The sequence below is a fragment of the Anomaloglossus baeobatrachus genome, chromosome 1 (genome assembly GCF_048569485.1).
Source record: "Anomaloglossus baeobatrachus isolate aAnoBae1 chromosome 1, aAnoBae1.hap1, whole genome shotgun sequence".
Classification (NCBI taxonomy): Eukaryota; Metazoa; Chordata; class Amphibia; order Anura; family Aromobatidae; genus Anomaloglossus; species Anomaloglossus baeobatrachus.
In genome coordinates, this window is record NC_134353.1 from 97,857,010 (window position 1) to 97,882,748 (window position 25,739).

Below are 25,739 nucleotides of genomic sequence, written 5' to 3' on the forward strand. Positions count from 1 at the left end.
GTTCTCAGTTCTGGGCCACCTCTGATCGAGGAAAGATGAATATCCGACTGTGTGTGTCCGATGTCATTTTTCAAGCATGCACTCGATCCAACATTAATTAGAATCAGGCAGTAGGCAACGAGTGAACCCTGGTAAAGTGTTCACCCGAAGGCCTAACCACACTGCATGAACATGAAAAAACATCGCATTCCACTCAGATCAATATTAGCCTGTGTGTCAGCACCCATGAGCGATTATTTTCTCAGCCTTAATCGGACCGAGAAAACAATCGCAGCATGCTGCAACTGTAATGCTTCCTGGTTTCTCTCGCACCCATTCAAGTCTATGGGGCGAGAGAAAAATCGCACTACACTCTGAGAACACCGATGTACCACGAGTGCAGGGCGAGAATGGTAATAGCTGGCTACAGAAGAGAGAGAGGGAGATAAATCCCTCCCTCCCCTCCGCAGCGCCGGCTCTCCCCTCTTTTGTGCCGTCCCGCCCCTCCTCAGTTCTGGCCCGCCTCTCGCAGCTGAGGTCCGATCGCATGATCGGACCTCAGTCGCAGTGACACTCACATGACACTTCGCTCCTGCTGTGCTGCCAGCATGAGCCGACTGTCATGCGAGGATCGCAGTAGTGCTCCGTGTGGCCCCGGCCTAACAGTCTAACGCACCTTTTGCTTAGCAAATCCTGGATCGATCACAAATACGACACCATCAATGGTTAATGAGGTCTCAGCGATGTTAGTGGACACCACAACCTAAAAAGTGAGCAGAAAAAACAAATGCATATGATTATTATTATTATTATGTTCACACTACAAGTAATCTGTATATTTACATTTAGCAAGCAACTAACTATAATTTACTAACCTGATGATACGTCGCCTTATAATATGTACACATTAACAGAAATGTATCAACAGGTTTTTGCCACCTAATTTGAGAGCAGCATAATGTAGGGGCAGAGATCCTGATTTCAGCGATGTGTCAGTTACTGGGCTACTTAGTGTAGTTTTGATAAAAATCACTGTTTAATCAGCAGGCGATTATCATTACAGGACTATTTGGCGTGCTGCAGGTAGTCCAGCATATTCATGAACCCTGTATAACTGCTAGATTTGCAGCAGAGAAAACATTGATTTCTTTGTCGCTCCTAATTGGGAGACCCAGACAATTGGGTGTATAGCTACTGCCTCCGGAGGCCACACAAAGTATTACACTCAAAAGTGTAAGGCCCCTCCCCTTCTGGCTATACACCCCCCCGTGGGATCACGGGTTCCTCAGTTTTATGCTTTGTGCGAAGGAGGTCAGACACGCACGCATAGCTCCACTGTTTAGTCAGCAGCAGCTGCTGACTATGTCGGATGGAAGAAAAGAGGGCCCTTACAGGGCCCCCAGCATGCTCCCTTCTCACCCCACTTTCTGTCGGCGGTGTTTGTTAAGGTTGAGGTACCCATTGCGGGTACGGAGGCTGGAGCCCACATGCTGATTCCTTCCCCATCCCCATTAGGGCTCTGGGTGAAGTGGGACTGAGACCGTGCTCCATCCACAGCCCCTGGAGAAGCCGCTGGATATGGAGCTGAGTATCGTCAGGGACAGGGCCCTGCTTCGTCAAGGTACTCTGTGTCCCCGTGCATACCGCGCGCACACTGCAGCTTTGCTGGGTGTGTTAGTGCGCCGGGGACAACAGCGCTGCTGCGCTTGTGCCATTTCCTCACTACAGCTCTGCTGAGTGAGTAGACTTAGTACGAACGGCCGCGCCGGCCGCTGGGGTCAGTTATCACTGCGACGCGGCTGGGACTTGTGGTGCGCCGGGGACTTCCGCGCTGGCCGTGCATATATGACGGCCGCGCTTATTACTACAGTCCCCGGCTTTTGCGGCCTAGTTCGTTTCGTCTCCGCACCTGCCAGTCAGGAGGAGGGCGGGACGCTGTACAGACCATCAGCGCTGAGGGCTGGAGTCTGTTTTTACATACTCCAGCCCTCACACTAGGCACAGTAGGACGCAGTTTCCCGCACTTTGTTTGTGGCACGCCCACGGTCCGCCCCTCTTCACAGAACGCCGGCAGCCATTCCTGTCTGCACGCTGAGCTGCAGAGGGGAGACGGGGAGACCCAGACACGGGATTCTACGACCTCACACCCGCTTTTCAGCGGGCGGTAAGCAGCCCTCAGGGGCTCTCCCCCACTTGTGCCGTAGTGTACTTTGTATTTTGTCTTGCAATACTTTGCACTGTACGGTCGCTGGTGATTCTCGGCTATATACCCTCCTAGATTACAAGGAGGCAACAGCATGTCGTCCGCAAAACGCAAGGGTGCCAAGGCACAGACTTTATATGCTGCTTGTACCGCATGTGGGGCTGCTCTACCGGCAGGTTCTACTGACCCCCATTGTGTGCAGTGCTCGGCCCCTGTGGCACTTGCTCAGCCGGGGCCTCTGCTAGAGGTGGCCAGGGTGTACCACCTGTGAATGCTGTCCAGGTGACAGGGACGGAGTTTGCAGTTTTTGCTGACAGATTGTCTATGACTATGTCTAAAATTCTTGAAACATTGCAGTCTAGACCAGTATCGCAGACCATGGGCACTGTTGAATCATTGCTCCCTGGTCCCCCTCAGCTGGAACACTTCCGAGCTCAGGGGGTGTCACATGCACCCCAGGGTGACGGCTCTGACTCGGACGACAGTCCCAGACAGCCTAAGCGGGCTCGCTATGAGGGGCCCTCAACTTCATCTCACTGGTCAGGGTCCCAGCGGGACGACTCTATGGGTGATGAGGCGGATGTAACTGATCAGGATTCTGATCCTGGGGCCGCTCTCAATCTGGATACACCGGATGGTGACGCCATAGTGAATGATCTTATAGCGTCCATCAATAAGATGTTAGATATTTCTCCACCAGCTCCTCCTGCGGAGGAGTCAGCTTCACAGCAGGAGAAATTCCATTTCAGATATCCCAAGCGTAAATTAAGCACTTTTCTGGACCACTCTGACTTTAGGGACGCAATCCAGAAACACCACGCTTATCCTGATAAGCGTTTCTCCAAACGGCTTAAAGATACACGCTATCCTTTTCCCCCTGACGTGGTCAAGGGCTGGACCCAGTGTCCCAAGGTGGACCCTCCAATCTCCAGGCTTGCAGCTAGATCCTTAGTTGCAGTAGAAGATGGAGCGGCACTTAAAGATGCCACTGACAGACAGATGGAGCTCTGGTTGAAATCCATCTATGAAGCTATTGGAGCGTCGTTGGCGCCAGCATTCGCAGCCGTATGGGCACTCCAAGCTATTTCAGCTGGGCTTACCCATGTTGACACAGTCACACGTACATCTGCTCCGCAGGTGGCACCATTGACCTCTCAAATGTCTGCATTCGCGTCTTACGCGATTAATGCTGTCCTAGACTCTACGAGCCGTACGGCGGTGGCGTCAGCCAACTCCGTGGTGTTACGCAGAGCCCTGTGGTTGAGAGAATGGAAGGCAGATTCTGCTTCCAAGAAGTGCTTAACCAGTTTGCCTTTTTCTCGTGACCGATTGTTTGGTGAGCGTTTGGATGAAATCATTAAACACTCCAAGGGAAAGGATTCATCCTTACCTCAACCCAGACAAAACAAACCCCAACAGAGGAGGGGACAGTCTGGTTTTCGGTCCTTTCGAGGCTCAGGCAGGTCCCAATTCTCCTCGTCCAAAAGGACTCAAAAGGATCAGAGAGGCTCAGATTCTTGGCGGTCTCAATCACGCCCAAAAAAGACAGCCGGAAGAACCGTTACCAAGACGGCTTCCTCATGACTTTCAGTCTCCTCTCTCCGCATCCTCGGTCGGTGGCAGGCTCTCCCGCTTTGGCGACATTTGGCTGTCACAGGTCAAAGACCGTTGGGTGAGAGACATTCTGTCTCACGGGTACAGGATAGAGTTCAGCTCTCGTCCCCCAACTCGTTTCTTCAGAACTTCTCCACCGCCCGACCGAGCCGATGCTCTGCTGCAGGCGGTGTCCGCTCTAAAGGCGGAAGGAGTGGTGACTTCCGTTCCTCTTCAGGAACAAGGTCACGGTTTTTACTCCAATTTGTTTGTGGTGCCAAAGAAGGACGGGTCGTTCCGTCCTGTCCTGGATCTAAAGCTGCTCAACAAACACGTAAAAACCAGGCGGTTCCGGATGGAATCCCTCCGCTTCGTTATCGCCTCAATGTCTCAAGGAGATTTCCTAGCATCAATAGACATCAAGGATGCTTATCTCCACGTGCCGATTGCGCCAGAGCATCAGCGTTTTCTACGCTTCGTTATAGGAAGCGAACACCTGCAGTTCGTAGCTCTACCTTTCGGGCTGGCGACAGCCCCTCGGGTCTTCACCAAGGTCATGGCAGCAGTAGTAGCAGTCCTGCACTCGCAAGGTCACTCTGTGATCCCGTATTTGGACGATCTACTTATCAAGGCACCCTCTCAAGAGGCATGCCAACACAGCCTGAACGTGGCACTGAAGACTCTCCAGAGTTTCGGGTGGATTATCAACTTTTCAAAGTCAAATCTAACCCCGACCCAATCACTAACATATCTTGGCATGGAGTTTCATACTCTCTCAGCGATAGTGAAACTTCCACTGGACAAGCAGTGCTCGCTACGAACGGGGGTGCAATCTCTCCTTCAGGGCCGGTCGCACCCCTTGCGGCGCCTCATGCATTTCCTAGGGAAGATGGTAGCAGCAATGGAAGCAGTCCCTTTCGCGCAGTTTCATCTGCGTCCACTACAATGGGACATTCTCCGCCAATGGGACGGGAAGTCGACGTCCCTCGACAGGGTTGTCTCCCTCTCTCAGACAGCCAAGGATTCTCTCCGGTGGTGGCTTCTTCCCACCTCATTGTCAAAAGGAAGGTCGTTCCTACCCCCATCCTGGGCGGTGGTCACGACAGATGCGAGCCTGTCAGGGTGGGGAGCAGTGTTTCTTCACCACAGGGCTCAAGGTACGTGGACTCGGAAAGAGTCCACCCTTCAGATCAATGTTCTGGAAATCAGAGCAGTCTATCTTGCCCTGCAAGCCTTCCAGCAGTGCTTGGAAGGCAAGCAGATCCGAATTCAGTCGGACAATTCCACAGCAGTGGCATACATCAACCACCAAGGGGGAACACGCAGTCGGCAAGCCTTCCAGGAAGTCCGGCGGATTCTGACGTGGGTGGAAGACACAGCATCCACCATATCCGCAGTTCACATACCAGGCGTGGAAAACTGGGAAGCAGACTTTCTCAGTCGCCAGGGCATGGACGCAGGGGAATGGTCCCTTCACCCGGACGTGTTTCAGGAGATCTGTCGCCGCTGGGGGATGCCGGACGTCGACCTGATGGCGTCACGGCACAACAACAAGGTCCCGGTTTTCATGGCACGATCTCACGATCACCGAGCTCTGGCGGCAGACGCCTTAGTTCAAGATTGGTCACGGTTCCGGCTACCTTATGTGTTCCCACCTCTGGCATTGTTGCCCAGAGTGCTCCGAAAAATCAGGTCCGACTGCCGCCGCGCCATTCTTGTCGCTCCAGACTGGCCAAGGAGGTCGTGGTACCCGGATCTGTGGCACCTCACGGTAGGCCAACCGTGGGCGCTTCCAGACCGCCCAGACTTGCTGTCTCAAGGGCCGTTTTTCCATCTGAATTCTGCGGCCCTGAACCTGACTGTGTGGCCATTGAGTCCTGGATCCTAGCGGCCTCAGGTTTATCTCATGAAGTGGTTGCCACCATGAGACAGGCTAGGAAACCATCCTCCGCCAAGATCTACCACAGGACGTGGAAGATATTCCTATCCTGGTGCTCTGCTCAGGGAGTTTCTCCCTGGCCATTTGCATTGCCTATTTTTCTTTCCTTCCTGCAGTCTGGGTTGGAAAAAGGGTTTGTCGCTTAGCTCCCTTAAAGGTCAAGTCTCCGTGCTATCTGTATTTTTTCAGAAACGCCTAGCGCGACTTCCTAAGGTACGCACGTTCCTGCAAGGGGTTTGTCATATCGTTCCCCCTTACAAGCGGCCGTTGGAGCCCTGGGATTTGAACAAGGTTCTAATTGCTCTCCAGAGGCCGCCTTTCGAGCCTATGAAGGAGGTTTCCCTTTCTCGGCTTTCACAGAAAGTGGCCTTTCTAGTGGCGGTCACGTCTCTTCGGAGAGTGTCCGAGCTGGCGGCGTTATCTTGCAGATCTCCCTTCCTGGTGTTTCACCAGGACAAGGTAGTTCTGCGTCCAATTCCAGATTTTGTTCCCAAGGTGGTATCTTCCTTTCATCTCAATCAGGATATCACTTTACCGTCTTTGTGTCCGCATCCAGTTCACCAATTTGAAAAGGGTTTGCATTTATTGGACCTGGTGAGAGCACTCAGGATCTACATTTCCCGCACGGCGCCTCTGCGCCGCTCGGATGCACTCTTTATCCTGGTCGCTGGTCAGCGTAAAGGGTCGCAAGCTTCCAAATCCACCCTGGCGCGGTGGATCAAGGAACCAATTCTTCACACCTACCGTTCTGCTGGGCTTCCGATTCCGTCTGGACTGAAGGCCCATTCTACCAGAGCCGTGGGTGCGTCCTGGGCATTACGGCATCAGGCTACGGCTCAGCAGGTGTGCCAGGCGGCTACCTGGTCGAGTCTGCACACTTTTACCAAGCATTATCAGGTGCATACCTACGCTTCGGCGGATGCCAGCCTAGGTAGACAAGTCCTTCAGGCGGCGGTGGCCCACCTGTAGGAAAGGGCTGCTTGACAGCCCTATCACGAGGTATTCTTTTACCCACCCAGGGACTGCTTTTGGACGTCCCAATTGTCTGGGTCTCCCAATTAGGAGCGACAAAGAAGAAGGGAATTTTGTTTACTTACCGTAAATTCCTTTTCTTCTAGCTCCAATTGGGAGACCCAGCACCCGCCCTGTTTTCTTAGGGAGTTTGTTTTTTTCGGGTGCACATGTTGTTCATGTTGAAGAGTTCAGTTCTCCGATGTTGTTCATCGGATTGAATTTGTCTTTAAAACAGTTATTGGCTTTCCTCCTTCTTGCTTTTGCACTAAAACTGAGGAACCCGTGATCCCACGGGGGGGTGTATAGCCAGAAGGGGAGGGGCCTTACACTTTTGAGTGTAATACTTTGTGTGGCCTCCGGAGGCAGTAGCTATACACCCAATTGTCTGGCTCTCCCAATTGGAGCTAGAAGAAAAGGAATTTACGGTAAGTAAACAAAATTCCCTTCTTTTATCAAAATGACAGAAAAGAGCTCAGTAAGTGACACATTGCTGGAATCAGGGGTTGTCTCTACATTATGCTGCTCTCAGTGAATCTGTCACCAGGTTTTTGCTCACTCATCTAAGTATTTGGTGTAGATGTTTCTGCTGCAAATAATGAAATATTGGTATGACAAATTATAAAATATGCGTTTTTTGTGCTATGTTTTTTTCCCCATTTATTAAGTGGGGGAAAAAAAAAATGACAGTCCGCAGATTTAACAGCTTCAAATCTGCAAGGAAAAGAAGGGAATTTTGTTTACTTACCGTAAATTCCTTTTCTTCTAGCTCCAATTGGGAGACCCAGACAATTGGGGTGTATAGCTACTGCCTCCGGAGGCCACACAAAGTATTACACTTAAAAGTGTAAGGCCCCTCCCCTTCTGGCTATACACCCCCCGTGGGATCACGGGCTCCTCAGTTTTAGTGCAAAAGCAAGAAGGAGGAAAGCCAATAACTGTTTTAAAGACAAATTCAACCCGAGAAACAACCTCTGAGAACTGAACTGTTCAACATGAACAACATGTGCACCCGAAAAAAACAAACTTCCTAAGAAAACAGGGCGGGTGCTGGGTCTCCCAATTGGAGCTAGAAGAAAAGGAATTTATGGTAAGTAAACAAAATTCCCTTCTTCTTTGTCGCTCCTAATTGGGAGACCCAGACAATTGGGACGTCCAAAAGCAGTCCCTGGGTGGGTAAAAGAATACCTCGTGATAGGGCCGTCAAACAGCCCTTTCCTACAGGTGAGCCACCGCCGCCTGAAGGACTTGTCTACCTAGGCCGGCATCCGCCGAAGCGTAGGTATGCACCTGATAATGCTTGGTAAAAGTGTGCAGACTCGACCAGGTAGCCGCCTGGCACACCTGCTGAGCCGTAGCCTGGTGCCGTAATGCCCAGGACGCACCCACAGCTCTGGTAGAATGGGCCTTCAGTCCTGATGGAATCGGAAGCCCAGCAGAACGGTAGGTGTGAATAATTGGTTCCTTGATCCACCGCGCAAGGGTGGATTTGGAAGCTTGCGACCCCTTACGCTGACCAGCGACAAGGACAAAGAGTGCATCCGAGCGGCGCAGAGGCGCCGTGCGGGAAATGTAGATCCTGAGTGCTCTCACCAGGTCCAATAAATGCAAACCCTTTTCAAATTGGTGAACTGGATGCGGACACAAAGACGGTAAAGTGATATCTTGATTGAGATGAAAGGAAGATACCACCTTGGGAAGAAATTCTGGAATTGGACGCAGAACTACCTTGTCCTGGTGAAACACCAGGAATGGAGATCTGCATGATAACGCCGCCAGCTCGGACACTCTCCGAAGAGACGTGACCGCCACTAGAAAAGCCACTTTCTGTGAAAGACGAGAAAGGGAAACCTCTTTCATAGGCTTGAAAGGCGGCTTCTGGAGAGCAATTAGAACCTTGTTCAGGTCCCAGGGCTCCAACGGCCGCTTGTAAGGGGGGACGATATGACAAACCCCTTGCAGGAACGTGCGTACCTGAGGAAGTCGCGCCAGGCGTTTCTGAAAAAATACGGATAGCGCGGAGACTTGACCTTTAAGGGAGCCAAGCGACAAACCTTTTTCCAACCCAGACTGCAGGAAGGAAAGAAAAGTAGGCAATGCAAAAGGCCAGGGAGAAACTCCCTGAGCAGAGCACCAAGATAGGAATATCCTCCACGTCCTGTGGTAGATCTTGGCGGAGGATGGCTTCCTAGCTTGTCTCATGGTGGCAACCACTTCATGAGATAAACCTGAGGCCGCTAGGATCCAGGACTCAATGGCCACACAGTCAGGTTCAGGGCCGCAGAATTCAGATGGAAAAACGGCCCTTGAGACAGCAAGTCTGGACAGTCTGGTAGTGCCCACGGATGGCCTACCGTGAGGTGCCACAGATCCGGGTACCACGACCTCCTTGGCCAGTCTGGAGCGACGAGAATGGCGCGGCGGCAGTCGGACCTGATTTTGCGGAGCACTCTGGGCAACAATGCCAGAGGTGGGAACACATACGGTAGCCGGAACTGCGACCAATCTTGAACTAAGGCGTCTGCCGCCAGAGCCCGGTGATCGTGAGACCGTGCCATGAAAACCGGGACTTTGTTGTTGTGCCGGGACGCCATCAGGTCGACGTCCGGCATCCCCCAGCGGCGACAGATCTCCTGAAACACGTCCGGGTGAAGAGACCATTCCCCTGCGTCCATGCCCTGGCGACTGAGAAAGTCTGCTTCCCAGTTTTCCACGCCTGGTATGTGAACTGCGGATATGGTGGATGCTGTGTCTTCCACCCACGTCAGAATCCGCCGGACTTCCTGGAAGGCTTGCCGACTGCGTGTTCCCCCTTGGTGGTTGATGTATGCCACCGCTGTGGAGTTGTCCGACTGAATTCGGATCTGCTTGCCTTCCAGCCACTGTTGGAAGGCTTGTAGGGCAAGATAGACTGCTCTGATTTCCAGAACATTGATCTGAAGGGTGGACTCTTTCCGAGTCCACGTACCTTGAGCCCTGTGGTGGAGAAACACTGCTCCCCACCCTGATAGACTCGCATCTGTCGTGACCACCGCCCAGGATGGGGGTAGGAACGACTTTCCTTTTGACAATGAGGTGGGAAGAAGCCACCACCGGAGAGAATCCTTGGCTGCCTGAGAGAGGGAGACCTCCCTGTCGAGGGACGTCGACTTCCCGTCCCATTGGCGGAGAATGTCCCATTGTAGTGGACGCAGATGAAACTGCGCAAAAGGAACTGCTTCCATTGCTGCTACCATCTTCCCTAGGAAGTGCATGAGTCGCCTCAAGGGGTGCGACTGGCCCTGCAGGAGAGATTGCACCCCTGTCTGTAGCGAGCACTGTTTGTCCAGTGGAAGTTTCACTATCGCTGAGAGAGTATGAAACTCCATGCCAAGATATGTTAGTGATTGGGTCGGGGTTAGATTTGACTTTGAAAAGTTGATAATCCACCCGAAACTCTGGAGAGTCTTCAATGCCACGTTCAGGCTGTGTTGGCATGCCTCTTGAGAGGGTGCCTTGATAAGTAGATCGTCCAAATACGGGATCACAGAGTGACCTTGCGAGTGCAGGACTGCTACTACTGCTGCCATGACCTTGGTGAAGACCCGAGGGGCTGTCGCCAGCCCGAAAGGTAGAGCTACGAACTGCAGGTGTTCGCTTCCTATAACGAAGCGTAGAAAACGCTGATGCTCTGGCGCAATTGGCACGTGGAGATAAGCATCCTTGATGTCTATTGATGCTAGGAAATCTCCTTGAGACATTGAGGCGATAACGGAGCGGAGAGATTCCATCCGGAATCTCCTGGTTTTTACGTGTTTGTGGAGCAGCTTTAGATCCAGGACGGGACGGAACGACCCGTCTTTCTTTGGCACCACAAACAAATTGGAGTAAAAACCGTGACCTTGTTCCTGAAGAGGAACGGAAGTCACCACTCCTTCCGCCTTTAGAGCGGACACTGCTTGCAGCAGAGCATCGGCTCGGTCGGGCGGTGGAGAAGTTCTGAAGAAGCGAGTTGGAGGACGAGAGCTGAACTCTATCCTGTACCCGTGAGACAGAATGTCTCTCACCCAACGGTCTTTGACCTGTGACAGCCAAATGTCGCCAAAGCGGGAGAGCCTGCCACCGACCGAGGATGCGGAGAGAGGAGGCTGAGAGTCATGAGGAAGCCGTCTTGGTAACGGTTCTTCCGGCTGGCTTTTTTGGGCGTGATTGAGTCCGCCAAGAATCTGAGCCCCTCTGATCCTTTTGAGTCCTTTTGGACGAGTAGAATTGGGACCTGCCTGAGCCTCGAAAGGACCGAAAAGTAGACTGTCCCCTCCTCTGTTGGGGTTTTTTTTGTCTGGGTTGCGGTAAGGATGATTCCTTACCCTTGGTGTGTTTAATAATTTCATCCAAACGCTCACCAAACAATCGGTCACGAGAAAAAGGCAAACTGGTCAAGCACTTCTTGGAAGAAGAATCTGCCTTCCATTCTCTCAACCACAGGGCTCTGCGTAAAACCACGGAGTTGGCTGACGCCACCGCCGTACGGCTCGTAGAGTCTAGGACAGCATTAATCGCGTAAGACGCGAATGCAGACATTTGAGAGGTCAATGGTGCCACCTGCGGAGCAGATGTACGTGTGACCGAGTCGACCTGTGTAAGCCCAGCTGAAATAGCTTGGAGTGCCCATACGGCTGCGAATGCTGGCGCCAACGACGCTCCAATAGCTTCATAGATGGATTTTAACCAGAGCTCCATCTGTCTGTCAGTGGCATCTTTAAGTGCCGCCCCATCTTCCACTACAACTAGAGATCTGGCTGGAAGCCTGGAGATTGGAGGGTCCACCTTGGGACACTGTGTCCAGCCCTTGACCACGTCAGGGGGAAAAGGATAGCGTGTATCTTTAAGCCGTTTGGAGAAACGCTTATCTGGATAAGCGTGGAGTTTCTGGATTGCGTCTCTAAAGTCAGAGTGGTCCAGAAAAGTGCTTAATTTACGCTTGGGATACCTGAAATGGAATTTCTCCTGCTGTGAAGCTGCCTCCTCCGCAGGAGGAGCTGGTGGAGAAATATCTAACATCTTATTGATGGATGCTATAAGATCATTCACTATGGCGTCACCATCCGGGGTATCTAGATTGAGAGCGGCCCCAGTATCAGAATCCTGATCAGTTACATCCGCCTCATCACATAGAGAGTCGTCCCGCTGGGACCCCGACCAGTGTGATGAAGTTGAGGGTCGCTCATAGCGAGCCCGCTTAGGTTGTCTGGGACTGTCGTCCGAGTCAGAGCCGTCACCCTGGGGTGCATGTGACACCCCCGGAGCTAGGAAGTGTTCCAGCTGAGGGGGACCAGGGGGCAATGAATCAACAGTGCCCATGGTCTGAGTTACTGGTCTAGACTGCAATGTTTCAAGAATTTGAGACATAGTCATAGACAATCTGTCAGCAAAAGCTGCAAACTCCGTCCCTGTCATCTGGACAGCATTCACAGGTGGTTGTCCCTGGGTCACCTCTAGCAGAGGCCCCGGCTGAGCAATTGCCACAGGGGCCGAGCACTGCACACAATGGGGGTCAGTGGAACCTGCCGGTAGAGCAGCCCCACATGCGGTACAAGCAGCATAAAAAGTCCGTGCCTTAGCACTCTTGCTTTTTGCGGACGACATGCTGTTGTCTCCTTGAGAAATCTAAGGAGGGAGTATGGCAGAAAATCACCAGCGACCGTACAGTGCAAAGTATTCCAGCACAAAATACAAAGTACACTATGGCACAAGTGGGGGAGAGCCCTTGAGGGCTGCTTACCGCCCGCTGAAAAGCGGGTGTGAGGTCGTAGAATCCCGTGTCTGGGTCTCCCCGTCTCCCCTCTGCAGCTCAGCGTGCAGACAGGAATGGCTGCCGGCGTCCTGTGAAGAGGGGCGGACCGTGGGCGTGCCACAAACAAAAGTGCGGGAAACTGCGTCCCACTGTGCCTAGTGTGAGGGCTGGAGTATGTAAAACAGACTCCAGCTCTTAGCGCTGCTGGTCTGTACAGCGTCCCGCCCTCCTCCTGACTGGCAGGTCTGGGGCCGGGAACGATACGAACTAGGCCGCAAAAGCCGGGGACTGTAGTAATCTAGCGCGGCCGTCATATATGCACGGCCAGCGCGGAAGTCCCCGGCGCACCACAAATCCCAGCCGCGACGCAGTAAACACTGACCCCAGCGGCCGGATCGGCCGATCGTACTAAGTCTACTCACTCAGCAGAGCTGTAGTGAGTAACGGCACAAGCGCAGCAGCGCTGTTTACCCCGGCGCACTAACACACCCAGCAATGCTGCAGTGTGCGTGCGGTATGCACGGGGACACGGAGTACCTTGATGAAGCAGGGTCCTGTCCCTGAGGAAACTCCGCTCCGTATCCAGCAGATCCTCCAGGGGCTGTGGATGGAGCACGGCCTCAGTGCCCGGAGACCGGTAAAGTCCCACTTCACCCAGAGCCCTAATGGGGATGGGGAAGGAATCAGCATGTGGGCTCCAGCCTCCGTACCCGCAATGGGTACCTCAACCTTACAAACACCGCCGACAGAAAGTGGGGTGAGAAGGGAGCATGCTGGGGGCCCTAGTATGGGCCCTCTTTTCTTCCATCCGACATAGTCAGCAGCTGCTGCTGACTAAACAGTGGAGCTATGCGTGCATGTCTGACCTCCTTCGCACAAAGCATAAAACTGAGGAGCCCGTGATCCCACGGGGGGGTGTATAGCCAGAAGGGGAGGGGCCTTACACTTTTAAGTGTAATACTTTGTGTGGCCTCCGGAGGCAGTAGCTATACACCCCAATTGTCTGGGTCTCCCAATTAGGAGCGACAAAGAAATAAGCAATGTGAGTACAAGACCTCAGGAATGTTATTTACCGTATTTTTCGGACGATAAGAGGCACTTTTTTTCCTCCAAATGTTGGGGGAAAGTGGGGGGTCAGTCTTATAGTCTGAATGTAGGGCTATGGAGAATGAGGGTGCTGCGGGTCATCGGCGGTACAAGCAGGCTGTAGCAGTGCCTTCCATGACCACGTGGATCCGCTCATTTCATATGCACGCATCCTCCCGCACATCATCTCTCAGCGCTGAAGCCGGTGCTGACAGATGGGTGGGAGGTGCGCGCATAGTAAACAGCCGGCCAGCGTGATCCCCCCTGGCTACTACAGCCTGGAGTGATCATGTGCGGCTGTATTCACTGCCCCCTGCACATCATCATCTGCGCGGTGGGGAGGGGGGGGGCAGTGAATAAGTACGGTATACTCACCCGTCACCGTTCCCTGCAGCATCGCGATCTCCTCCTGTCTGCCGGTCAGCTGATCTGTGTAGAGCGTGGTGAGCACAGCGATGACGTCATCCGTGCGCACCGCTAGTCACCACACACATAAGCCGGCAGACAGGAGGACATCGCATTGCTGCAGGGGAACGGCTCCGCACAGGTCAGCGACGCTGCTGCTGACACAGACAGGAGGAGGAGCAATGCTGCTGGAGTGAGGAAAGGGGAGTATAAACGTTTATTTTTTTTCTGTACCATAGGATACAGGCCATATAGCAGGATTCGGTATATAGCAGGAATGGGGTATATACCAGGATGGGGGTATATACCAGGATGGGGGTATATTATGAGCAGGATGGGGATATATAGTAGGATGGGGGTATATAGTAGGGTGGGGGTATATTATGAGCAGAATGGGGGTATATAGCAGGATGGGGGTATAACAGGATGAGGGACATGTATACAAGGATGGGGATCATATACAAGGCAGGAGGCTCATTATCAGGCTGGGGTACCTTAGTTGAGAATTTGGAGACATTACCCCTATAAGCAGTGTCAGCAGCAGATCCTCGCCCCATAACAGTGTGTCATGACCACATTTTTGCTTAAAATTATATTTTCCCATTTTCCTCCTCTAAAACCAGGGGGCGTCTTATAGTCCGAAAAATACAGTACTTTGCTGGAAAGCCTTCAGGTTTTCTGACAAAACTGAGCAGGGGGGAAAAAAACGCAAATACTTAATGTGTGCACAAACCCTTAAATGCACACTGCCTTGTATAGGTAGATCATGTCTGCCATTGTTACGTTGAAAGTTCGCACGATGTCTAATGCCAATTGTAGCAGTTTTGCTGTGCTGCTTTTGATCACACGAAATTCCCACATTTGCTGAGTAGTTTAAGCTCAATTTTAGTGCAAAAATAATGTAATTGTCATTTGCAACTTAAAGCGGTATTCCCACCTACAAGATCCTATCCCAATATATAGTAGGAATAATAATAATAATAATAATAATAATAATAATAATATTAGCAAATACCTCCAATTACAAATGTAGTATAGTTCTCCTGATAAAGCCATGTCACTTACCTCATGTGCAGAGCATTGCAGGACCTTAGGTATCCATGGTTATGACTAGAGTTGAGCGGATTGCTAATAATCCGGGTCCGGCGGATCCGTCGCGGGTTGTCACAGAAGTACGGATCCGATCCGGAATCCAGCTTAATGTAAGTCAATGGGGAAGTGGATCCGGGGACGAGAGCGCGAGCGCGAGAGAGAGAGCGAGCGAGCGCGAGAGAGAGAGCGAGCGCGAGAGAGAGAGCGAGCGCGAGAGAGAGCGCGAGAAAAAAAAAAAAAAACCTAAAACCCCGAACCCGGATCGTGCAGCTGGATTCCCAGGTCCTGGTCGGACCCGGATCGGACGCTAAAACCGTGCGGATCCGGACTTTTCAAGTTCGGGTCCGCTCAACACTAGTTATGACCTCTAGCAACTAATTAACTAACTATATGCATGGTCGTACCCATGTATACCTAAGGTCCAGCAATGTCCTGAACATGAGGTAAGTGACATAGTGAATCAAAACTATACTACATTTCAAATTGGAGGTATTTGCTATTATTATTATTACTACACCTACTATATTTTAGGATAGGATCTTGTAGATGGGAAAGAACCCTTTAAGAGTTAGAAACAATGCCAAGAATTTACTATGTTTCACCTGTAACACTGCATAAACTAAAGCATTTTGCAGTGAAGTGCATTGGTTTACCATGTACCACACTACCTGCCCGTGTTGCACCTTCCACCATGGGTCGTCACTATATTAACGACTATCGCAAACTGCAACATTAGCAAGCCGCTTGTCCAATGGCAGCAAAAGACTAACTGAGAGAGAGAGAGAGAGAGAGAGAGAGAGAGAGAGAGAGAGATAAGCTGGGTTTACACACTACAACATCGCAAACGACATCGCTGTAACGTCACCGGTTTTGTGACGTTACAGCGACCTCCCCAGCGACATTGCAGTGTGTGAAACCTATCAGCGACCTGGCCCCTGCTGTGAAGTTGTAATCGCTACAAAACGTTCAGGACCATTCCTAGGTCCTTTGTTTCCCGCTGTGCAGCATGATCGCTAGAAAGTTTCAGTGTGTAAAGGGGACTTTACAGCGACTCCGCGGCTCTGTCTGTGTAGCGTCCTGATTAGCGGTCACCTGTGAAGGATTCACTGGTGACCGCTAATCCCCCGAGTGACTGAAGTGTCCCCCCCTCTCTCATACTCACCGATCCCCGGCGCTGCACGGCATTCACACTGCTCCAGCAGCTTTTCCTTTTTTGAAAAAGCCGGCCGCCCATTAAACAATCTCGTATTCCCTGCTTTCCCCGCCCACCGGCGCCTATGATTGGTTACAGTGAGACACGCCCCCACGCTGAGTGACAGGTGTCACACTGCACCCAATCACAGCAGCCGGTGGGCGTGTCTATACTGTGCATTGAAATAAATAATTAAATAATTAAAAAAACTGCGTGCGGTCCCCCCCAATTTTAAAACCAGCCAGATAAAGCCATACGGCTGCAGGCTGGTATTGGGGAGCCCCACGTTATGGGGAGCCCCCCAGCCTAACAATATCAGTCAGCAGCCGCCCAGAATTGCCGCATACATTATATGCGACAGTTCTGGGACTGTACCCGGCTCTTCCCGATTTGCCCTGGTGCGTTGGCAAATCGGGGTAATAAGGAGTTATTGGCAGCCCATAGCTGCCAATAAGTCCTAGATTAATCATGTCAGGCGTCTATGAGACACCTTCCATGATTAATCTGTAAATTACAGTAAATAAACACACACACACGAAAAATCCTTTATTAGAAATAAAAAACACTAACAAATTCCCTCATTACCAATTTATTACCCACAACAAAGGCCTCCATGTCCGGCGTAATCCACGGTCCTCCAGTGTCGCGTCCAGCTCTGCTGCATGCAGGTGACAGGAGCAGCAGAAGACACAGCCGCTCCTGTCACCTCCACGCAGATAATGAAGGCAATAGCGCGATCAGCTGAGCTGTCACTGAGGTTACCTGGATCCAGCGGTGGATGCAGCGGTGGCCGCGGGTAACCTCAGTGGCAGCTCAGCTGATCGCGCTACTCACCGCCGCTCCGGTCAGCTCCACGCAGCAAATGAGGTGAGTAGCGCGATCAGCTGAGCTGTCACTGAGGTTACCCGCGGCCACCGCTGCATCCACCGCTGGATCCAGGTAACCTCAGTGACAGCTCAGCTGATCACACGGCTCTCTTCATTAGCTGCGTGGAGGTGACCGGAGCGGCTGTGTCTTCTGCTGCTCCTGTCACCTGCATGCAGCAGAGCAGGATGCGAAGCTGGAGGACCGTGGATTACGCCGGACATGGAGGGCTTTGTTGTGGGTAATAAATTGGTAATGAGGGAATGTGTTTGTGTTTTTTATTTCTAATAAAGGATTTTTCGGGTGTGTGTGTTTATTTACTGTAATTTACAGATTAATCATGGAAGGTATCTCGGGGAGACGCCTGACATGATTAATCTAGGACTTATTGGCAGCTATGGGCTGCCATTAACTCCTTATTACCCCGATTTGCCAACGCACCAGGGCAAATCGGGAAGAGCCGGGTACAGTCCCAGAACTGTCGCATCTAATGTATGCGGCAATTCTGGGCGTCTGCTGGCTGATATTGTTAGGCTGGGGGGGCTCCCCATAACGTGGGGCTCCCCATCCTGAGAATACCAGCCTGCAGCCGTATGGCTTTATCTGGCTGGTATTAAAATAGGGGGGACCGCACGCCGGATTTTTTAATTATTTATTTATTTATTTTACTGCACAGTATAGACACGCCCACCGGCTGCTGTGATTGGGTGCAGTGACACAGCTGTCACTCAGCGTGGGGGCATGTCTCACTGTAACCAATCATAGGCGCCGGTGGGCGGGGATAGCAGGGAATACGAGATTGTTTAATGAGCGGCCGGCTTTTTCAAAAAAGGAAAAGCCGCCGGAGCAGTGTGAACGCCGTGCAGCGCCGGTGATCGGGGATCGGTGAGTATGAGAGAGGGGGGGAAATCACCAGCAAATGAGGTGAGTAACGCGATCAGCTGAACTGTCACTGAGGTTACCCGCGGCCACCACTGCATCCACCGCTGGATCCAGGTAACCTCAGTGACAGCTCAGCCGATCACACGGCTCTCTTCATTAGCTGCGTGGAGGTGACAGGAGCGGCTGTGTCTTCTGCTGCTCCTGTCACCTGCATGCAGCAGAGCTGGATGCGACGCTGGAGGACCGTGGATTACACCGGACAAGGAGGGCTTTGTTGTGGGTAATAAATTGGTAATGAGGTAATTTGTTAGTGTTTTTTATTTCTAATAAAGGATTTTTCGGGTGTGTGTTTTTTAACTGTAATTTACAGATTAATCATGGAAGGTATCTCGGGGAGACGCCTGCCATGATTAATCTTGGACTTATTGGCAGCTATGGGCTGCCAATAACTCCTTATTACCCCGATTTGCCAACGCACCAGGGCAAATCGGGAAGAGCCGGGTACAGTCCCAGATCTGTCGCATCTAATGTATGCGGCAATTCTGGGCGTCTGCTGGCTGATATTGTTAGGCTGGGGGGCTCCCCATAACGTGGGGCTCCCCATCCTGAGAATACCAGCCTGCAGCCGTATGGCTTTATCTGGCTGGTATTAAAGAAGGGAATTTTGTTACTTACCGTAAATTCCTTTTCTTCTAGCTCTTATTGGGAGACCCAGACGATTGGGGTATAGCTACTGCCTCCGGAGGCCACACAAAGCACTACACCAAAAAGTGCAAGGCCCCTCCCCTTCTGGCTATACCCCCCCGTGGTATCACGGGTTCTCCAGTTTTAGTGCCAAAGCAAGAAGGAGGAAAGCCAATAACTGGTTTAAACAAATTAACTCCGAGTAACATCGGAGAACTGAAAAACCGTTCAACATGAACAACATGTGTACCCGCAAACAACAAAAAAATCCCGAAGGACAACAGGGCGGGTGCTGGGTCTCCCAATAAGAGCTAGAAGAAAAGGAATTTACGGTAAGTAACAAAATTCCCTTCTTCTTCAGCGCTCTATTGGGAGACCCAGACGATTGGGACGTCCAAAAGCTGTCCCTGGGTGGGTAAAGAAATACCTCATGTTAGAGCTGCAAAACAGCCCTCCCCTACGGGGATGTCACTGCCGCCTGCAGGACTCTTCTACCTAAGCTGGCATCCGCCGAAGCATAGGTATGCACCTGATAATGTTTGGTGAAAGTGTGCAGACTCGACCAGGTAGCTGCCTGGCACACTTGTTGAGCCGAAGCCTGGTGTCGTAATGCCCAGGACGCACCCACGGCTCTGGTTGAGTGGGCTTTTAGCCCTGAAGGAACCGGAAGCCCCGCAGAACGGTAGGCCTCTAGAATTGGTTCTTTGATCCATCGAGCCAGGGTGGCTTTAGAAGCCTGCAACCCCTTGCGCGGACCAGCGACAAGGACAAAAAGTGCATCGGAACGGCGCATGGGCGCCGTGCGGGAAATGTAGATTCTGAGTGCTCTCACCAGATCCAGCAAACGTAAGTCCTTTTCATACCGGTGAACCGGATGAGGACAAAAGGAAGGCAAGGATATATCCTGATTAAGATGAAACGAGGAGACGACCTTAGGGAGAAACTCCGGAATGGGGCGCAGCACTACCTTGTCCTGGTGGAACACCAGGAAGGGAGCCTTGGATGACAGAGCTGCCAGCTCCGACACTCGCCGAAGCGATGTGATCGCAACAAGAAACGCCACTTTCTGTGACAGGCGAGAAAAGGAAACTTCCTTCAGAGGCTCGAAAGGCGGCTTCTGGAGAGCAACTAGTACCCTGTTCAGATCCCATGGATCTAACGGCCGCCTGTACGGGGGCACAATATGACAGACCCCCTGCAGGAACGTGCGCACCTTAGGAAGACGTGCTAGACGCTTCTGAAAAAACACGGATAGTGCCGATACTTGCCCTTTAAGGGAGCTGAGCGACAAGCCCTTTTCTAACCCCGATTGCAGGAAAGAAAGAAAAGTGGGCAATGCAAATGGCCAGGGAGACACTCCCTGAGCGGAACACCAGGATAAGAAAATCTTCCACGTTCTGTGGTAGATCTTAGCAGAAGTCGACTTTCTAGCCTGTCTCATTGTGGCTACAACTCCTTGGGATAATCCTGCAGACGCTAGGATCCAGGACTCAATGGCCACACAGTCAGGTTCAGGGCCGCAGAATTCTGATGGAAAAACGGCCCTTGGGACAGTAAGTCTGGTCGGTCTGGAAGTGACCACAGTCGGCCGACCGTGAGATGCCACAGATCCGGATACCACGATCTCCTCGGCCAGTCTGGAGCGACGAGTATGACGCGGCTGCAATCGGATCTGATCTTGCGTAAGACTCTGGGCAAGAGTGCCAGAGGCGGGAATACGTATGGGAGCCGGAACTGCGACCAATCTTGTACTAAGGCGTCTGCCGCCAGAGCTCTTTGATCGCGCGACCTCGCCATAAATGCCGGGACCTTGTTGTTGTGCCGGGACGCCATTAGGTCGACGTCCGGCACTCCCCAGCGGCGACAGATTTCCTGAAACGCGTCCGGGTGAAGGGACCATTCCCCTGCGTCCATGCCCTGGCGACTGAGGAAGTCTGCTTCCCAGTTTTCGACGCCTGGGATGTGAACCGCGGATATGGTGGATGCTGTGTCTTCCACCCACATTAGAATGCGCCGGACTTCTTGGAAGGCTTGCCGACTGCGCGTCCCTCCTTGGTGGTTGATGTATGCCACCGCTGTGGAGTTGTCCGACTGGATTCGGATCTGCTTTCCTTCCAGCCACTGTTGGAAGGCTAGTAGGGCAAGATACACTGCCCTGATTTCCAGAACATTGATCTGAAGGGTGGACTCCTGCGGAGTCCACGTTCCCTGAGTCCTGTGGTGGAGAAAAACTGCTCCCCACCCTGACAGACTCGCATCTGTCGTGACCACTGCCCAGGATGGGGGCAGGAAGGATCTTCCCTGAGACAATGAGGTGGGAAGGAGCCACCATTGTAGAGAGTCCTTGGCCGTCTGGGAAAGGGAGACTTTCCTGTCTAGTGACGTTGACTTTCCGTCCCATTGGCGGAGAATGTCCCATTGAAGTGGGCGCAGATGAAACTGCGCAAAGGGAACTGCTTCCATGGCTGCCACCATCTTCCCTAGGAAGTGCATGAGGCGCCGCAAGGGGTGCGACTGACCCTGAAGGAGAGATTGCACCCCTGTTTGTAGTGATCGCTGTTTGTTCAGCGGAAGCTTCACTATCGCTGCTAGAGTATGGAACTCCATGCCAAGATACGTGAGTGATTGGGTCGGTGACAGGATCGACTTTGGAAAGTTGATGATCCATCCGAAAGACTGTAGAGTCTCCAGCGTAGCATTCAGGCTGAGTTGGCATGCCTCTTGAGAGGGTGCCTTGACCAGTAGATCGTCTAGGTAAGGGATCACCGAGTGTCCCTGAGAGTGCAAGACTGCTACCACTGCCGCCATAACCTTGGTGAAGACCCGTGGGGCTGTCGCCAGACCGAATGGCAGAGCTACGAACTGAAGATGGTCGTCTCCTATCACAAAACGTAGAAAACGTTGATGTTCTGTAGCAATTGGCACGTGGAGATAAGCATCTTTGATGTCTATTGAGGCAAGGAAGTCTCCTCGAGACATTGAGGCAATGACAGATCGTAGGGTTTCCATCCGGAACCGCCTGGCGTGCACATGTTTGTTGAGCAGTTTTAGGTCCAGAACAGGACGGAATGAGCCGTCCTTTTTTGGAACCACAAAGAGATTGGAGTAAAACCCTCGACCCTGTTCCTGAGGAGGGACAGGGATCACTACTCCTTCCGCTCTTAGGGAGTCCACCGCCTGCCGCAGAGCATCTGCTCGGTCTGGATGTGGGGAGGTTCTGAAGAATCGGGCTGGAGGACGAGAACTGAACTCGATTCTGTACCCGCGAGACAAAATGTCTGTCACCCACCGGTCCTTGACCTGTGACAGCCAAATGTCGCAAAAGCGGGAGAGCCTGCCCCCGACCGGAGATTCGGCGGGAGGGGGCTGGAAGTCATGAGGTAGCCGCTTTGGAAGCGGTTCCTCCATTTGCTTTCTTGGGGCGTGCGTGAGCCCGCCAGGAATCTGAGTTTCTTTGCGTCCTCTGAGACCCTTTGGACGAGGTAAATGGTGTCTTGCCCGAACCTCGAAAGGACTGAAACCTCTGCTGCCACTTTTTCTGCTGAGGTTTGCTTGTTCTGGGCTGGGGTAAAGAAGAGTCTTTACCCTTGGACTGCTTAATGATGTCAGCCAATGGCTCGCCAAACAGTCTATCTCTAGATAAAGGCAAGCTGGTTAAACATTTTTTGGAACCAGCATCTGCCTTCCAGTCCTTTAACCACAAGGCTCTGCGCAAAACTACCGAATTGGCGGACGCCATTGAGGTGCGGCTGGTAGATTCTAGGACCGCATTGATAGCGTAAGACGCAAACGCAGACATCTGCGAGGTAAGGGACGCCACTTGTGGCACTGCTGGATGTATGATAGCATCCACTTTTGCTAAACCAGCTGAAATAGCCTGGAGAGCCCATACGGCTGCGAATGCCGGAGCAAACGACGCGCCGATAGCTTCATAGACAGATTTTAACCAAAGGTCCATCTGTCTGTCATTGGCATCTTTAAGTGAAGCGCCATCCTCCACTGCAACTATGGATCTAGCTGCAAGTTTGGAAATCGGGGGGTCTACCTTTGGACACTGGGTCCAGCGCTTGACCACATCAGGGGGGAAAGGATAACGTGTATCCCTAGAACGTTTAGAGAAACGTCTTTCTGGGTGAGCGTCGTGCTTCTGGATTGATTCTCTGAAGTCAGAGTGATCCAACAAAGCACTCAATTTACGCTTGGGATAGAGGAGAAGGGAATTTTGTTACTTACCGTAAATTCCTTTTCTTCTAGCTCTTATTGGGAGACCCAGACGATTGGGGTATAGCTACTGCCCTCCGGAGGCCACACAAAGCACTACACTAAAAAGTGCAAGGCCCCTCCCCTTCTGGCTATACCCCCCCGTGGTATCACGGGTTCTCCAGTTTTAGTGCCAAAGCAAGAAGGAGGAAGCCAATAACTGGTTTAAACAAATTAACTCCGAATAACGTCGGAGAACTGAAAAACCGTTCAACATGAACAACATGTGTACCCGCAAACAACAAAAAAATCCCGAAGGACAACAGGGCGGGTGCTGGGTCTCCCAATAGGAGCTAGAAGAAAAGGAATTTACGGTAAGTAACAAAATTCCCTTCTTCAGCGCTCTATTGGGAGACCCAGACGATTGGGACGTCCAAAAGCTGTCCCTGGGTGGGTAAAGAAATACCTCATGTTAGAGCTGCAAAACAGCCCTCCCCTACGGGGATGTCACTGCCGCCTGCAGGACTCTTCTACCTAAGCTGGCATCCGCCGAAGCATAGGTATGCACCTGATAATGTTTGGTGAAAGTGTGCAGACTCGACCAGGTAGCTGCCTGGCACACCTGTTGAGCCGAAGCCTGGTGTCGCAAAGCCCAGGACGCACCCACAGCTCTGGTTGAGTGGGCTTTCAGCCCTGAAGGAACCGGAAGCCCAGCAGAACGGTAGGCTTCCAGAATTGGTTCTTTGATCCATCGAGCCAGGGTGGCTTTAGAAGCCTGCGACCCCTTGCGCTGGCCAGCGACAAGGACAAAAAGTGCATCTGAACGGCGGATAGGCGCCGTGCGAGAAATATAGATTCTGAGTGCTCTCACCAGATCTAGCAAACGTAAGTCTTTCTCATACCGGTGAACCGGATGAGGACAAAAGGATGGCAAGGATATATCCTGATTAAGATGAAACGAGGATACGACCTTAGGGAGAAACTCCGGAATGGGGCGCAGCACTACCTTGTCCTGGTGGAACACCAGGAAGGGAGCCTTGGATGACAGAGCTGCCAGCTCAGACACTCGCCTAAGCGATGTGATCGCAACAAGAAACGCCACTTTCTGTGACAGGCGAGAAAAGGAAACGTCCTTTAGAGGCTCGAAGGGCGGCTTTTGCAGAGCAACTAGTACTCTGTTCAGATCCCATGGATCTAACGGCCGCTTGTACGGGGGCACAATATGACAGACCCCCTGTAGGAACGTGCGCACCTTAGGAAGACGTGCTAGACGCTTCTGAAAAAACACAGATAGTGCCGAGACTTGCCCTTTAAGGGAGCTGAGCGACAAGCCCTTTTCCAACCCCGATTGCAGGAAGGAAAGAAAGGTGGGCAATGCAAATGGCCAAGGGGATACTCTCTGTGCAGAGCACCAGGATAAGAAAATCTTCCACGTTCTGTGGTAGATCTTAGCAGACGTTGACTTCCTAGCTTGTCTCATTGTGGCTACGACTCCTTGAGATAATCCTGCGGACGCTAGGATCCAGGACTCAATGGCCACACAGTCAGGTTCAGGGCCGCAGAATTCTGATGGAAAAACGGCCCTTGGGACAGTAAGTCTGGTCGGTCTGGCAGTGACCACGGTCGACCGACCGTGAGATGCCACAGATCCGGATACCACGATCTCCTCGGCCAGTCTGGGGCGACGAGTATGACGCGGCTGCAATCGGATCTGATCTTGCGTAACACTCTGGGCAAGAGTGCCAGAGGTGGGAAGACGTATGGGAGCCGGAACTGCGACCAATCTTGAACTAATGCGTCTGCCGCCAGAGCTCTTTGATCGCGCGACCTCGCCATGAATGCCGGGACCTTGTTGTTGTGCCGGGACGCCATTAGGTCGACGTCCGGCACTCCCCATCGGCGACAGATTTCCTGAAACACGTCCGGGTGAAGGGACCACTCCCCTGCGTCCATGCCCTGGCGACTGAGGAAGTCTGCTTCCCAATTTTCTACGCCTGGGATGTGAACCGCGGATATGGTGGATGCTGTGTCCTCCACCCACATTAGAATGCGCCGGACTTCTTGGAATGCTTGCCGACTGCGCGTCCCTCCTTGGTGGTTGATGTATGCCACCGCTGTGGAGTTGTCCGACTGGATTCGGATCTGCTTTCCTTCCAGCCACTGTTGGAAGGCCAGTAGGGCAAGATACACTGCCCTGATTTCCAGAACATTGATCTGAAGGGTGGACTCCTGCGGAGTCCACGTCCCCTGGGCCCTGTGGTGGAGAAACACTGCTCCCCACCCTGACAGACTCGCATCTGTCGTGACCACTGCCCAGGATGGGGGCAGGAAGGATCTTCCCTGAGACAATGAGGTGGGAAGGAGCCACCATTGTAGAGAGTCCTTGGCCGTCTGGGAAAGAGAGACTTTCCTGTCCAGGGACGTTGACTTCCCGTCCCATTGGCGGAGAATGTCCCATTGAAGTGGGCGCAGATGAAACTGCACAAAGGGAACTGCTTCCATGGCTGCCACCATCTTCCCGAGGAAGTGCATGAGGCGCCGTAAGGGGTGCGACTGGCCTTGAAGGAGGGATTGCACCCCTGTCTGTAGGGACCGCTGCTTGTTCAGCGGAAGCTTCACTCTCGCTGCTCGAGTATGAAACTCCATGCCAAGATACGTTAGCGACTGTGACGGTGACAGATTCGACTTTGGAAAGTTGATGATCCATCCGAACGTCTGTAGAGTCTCCAGCGTAGCATGTAGACTGAGTTGGCATGCCTCTTGAGAGGGTGCCTTGACAAGTAGATCGTCTAGGTAAGGGATCACCGAGTGTCCCTGAGAGTGCAAGACTGCTACC

The 25,739-nt window shown here is 52.3% G+C and overlaps 1 protein-coding gene across 1 annotated transcript in view; it reads right to left on the reverse strand.

Annotated features, from left to right (window-relative positions):
- Positions 1-25,739, reverse strand: part of DHX15 (DEAH-box helicase 15) — a 150,556-nt gene that overhangs the window by 41,689 nt on the left and 83,128 nt on the right. The window contains exon 7 of the mRNA XM_075346937.1: positions 656-742. Coding sequence (XP_075203052.1) covers positions 656-742 — 87 coding nt within the window. The remainder of the gene's footprint in view (positions 1-655; positions 743-25,739) is intronic.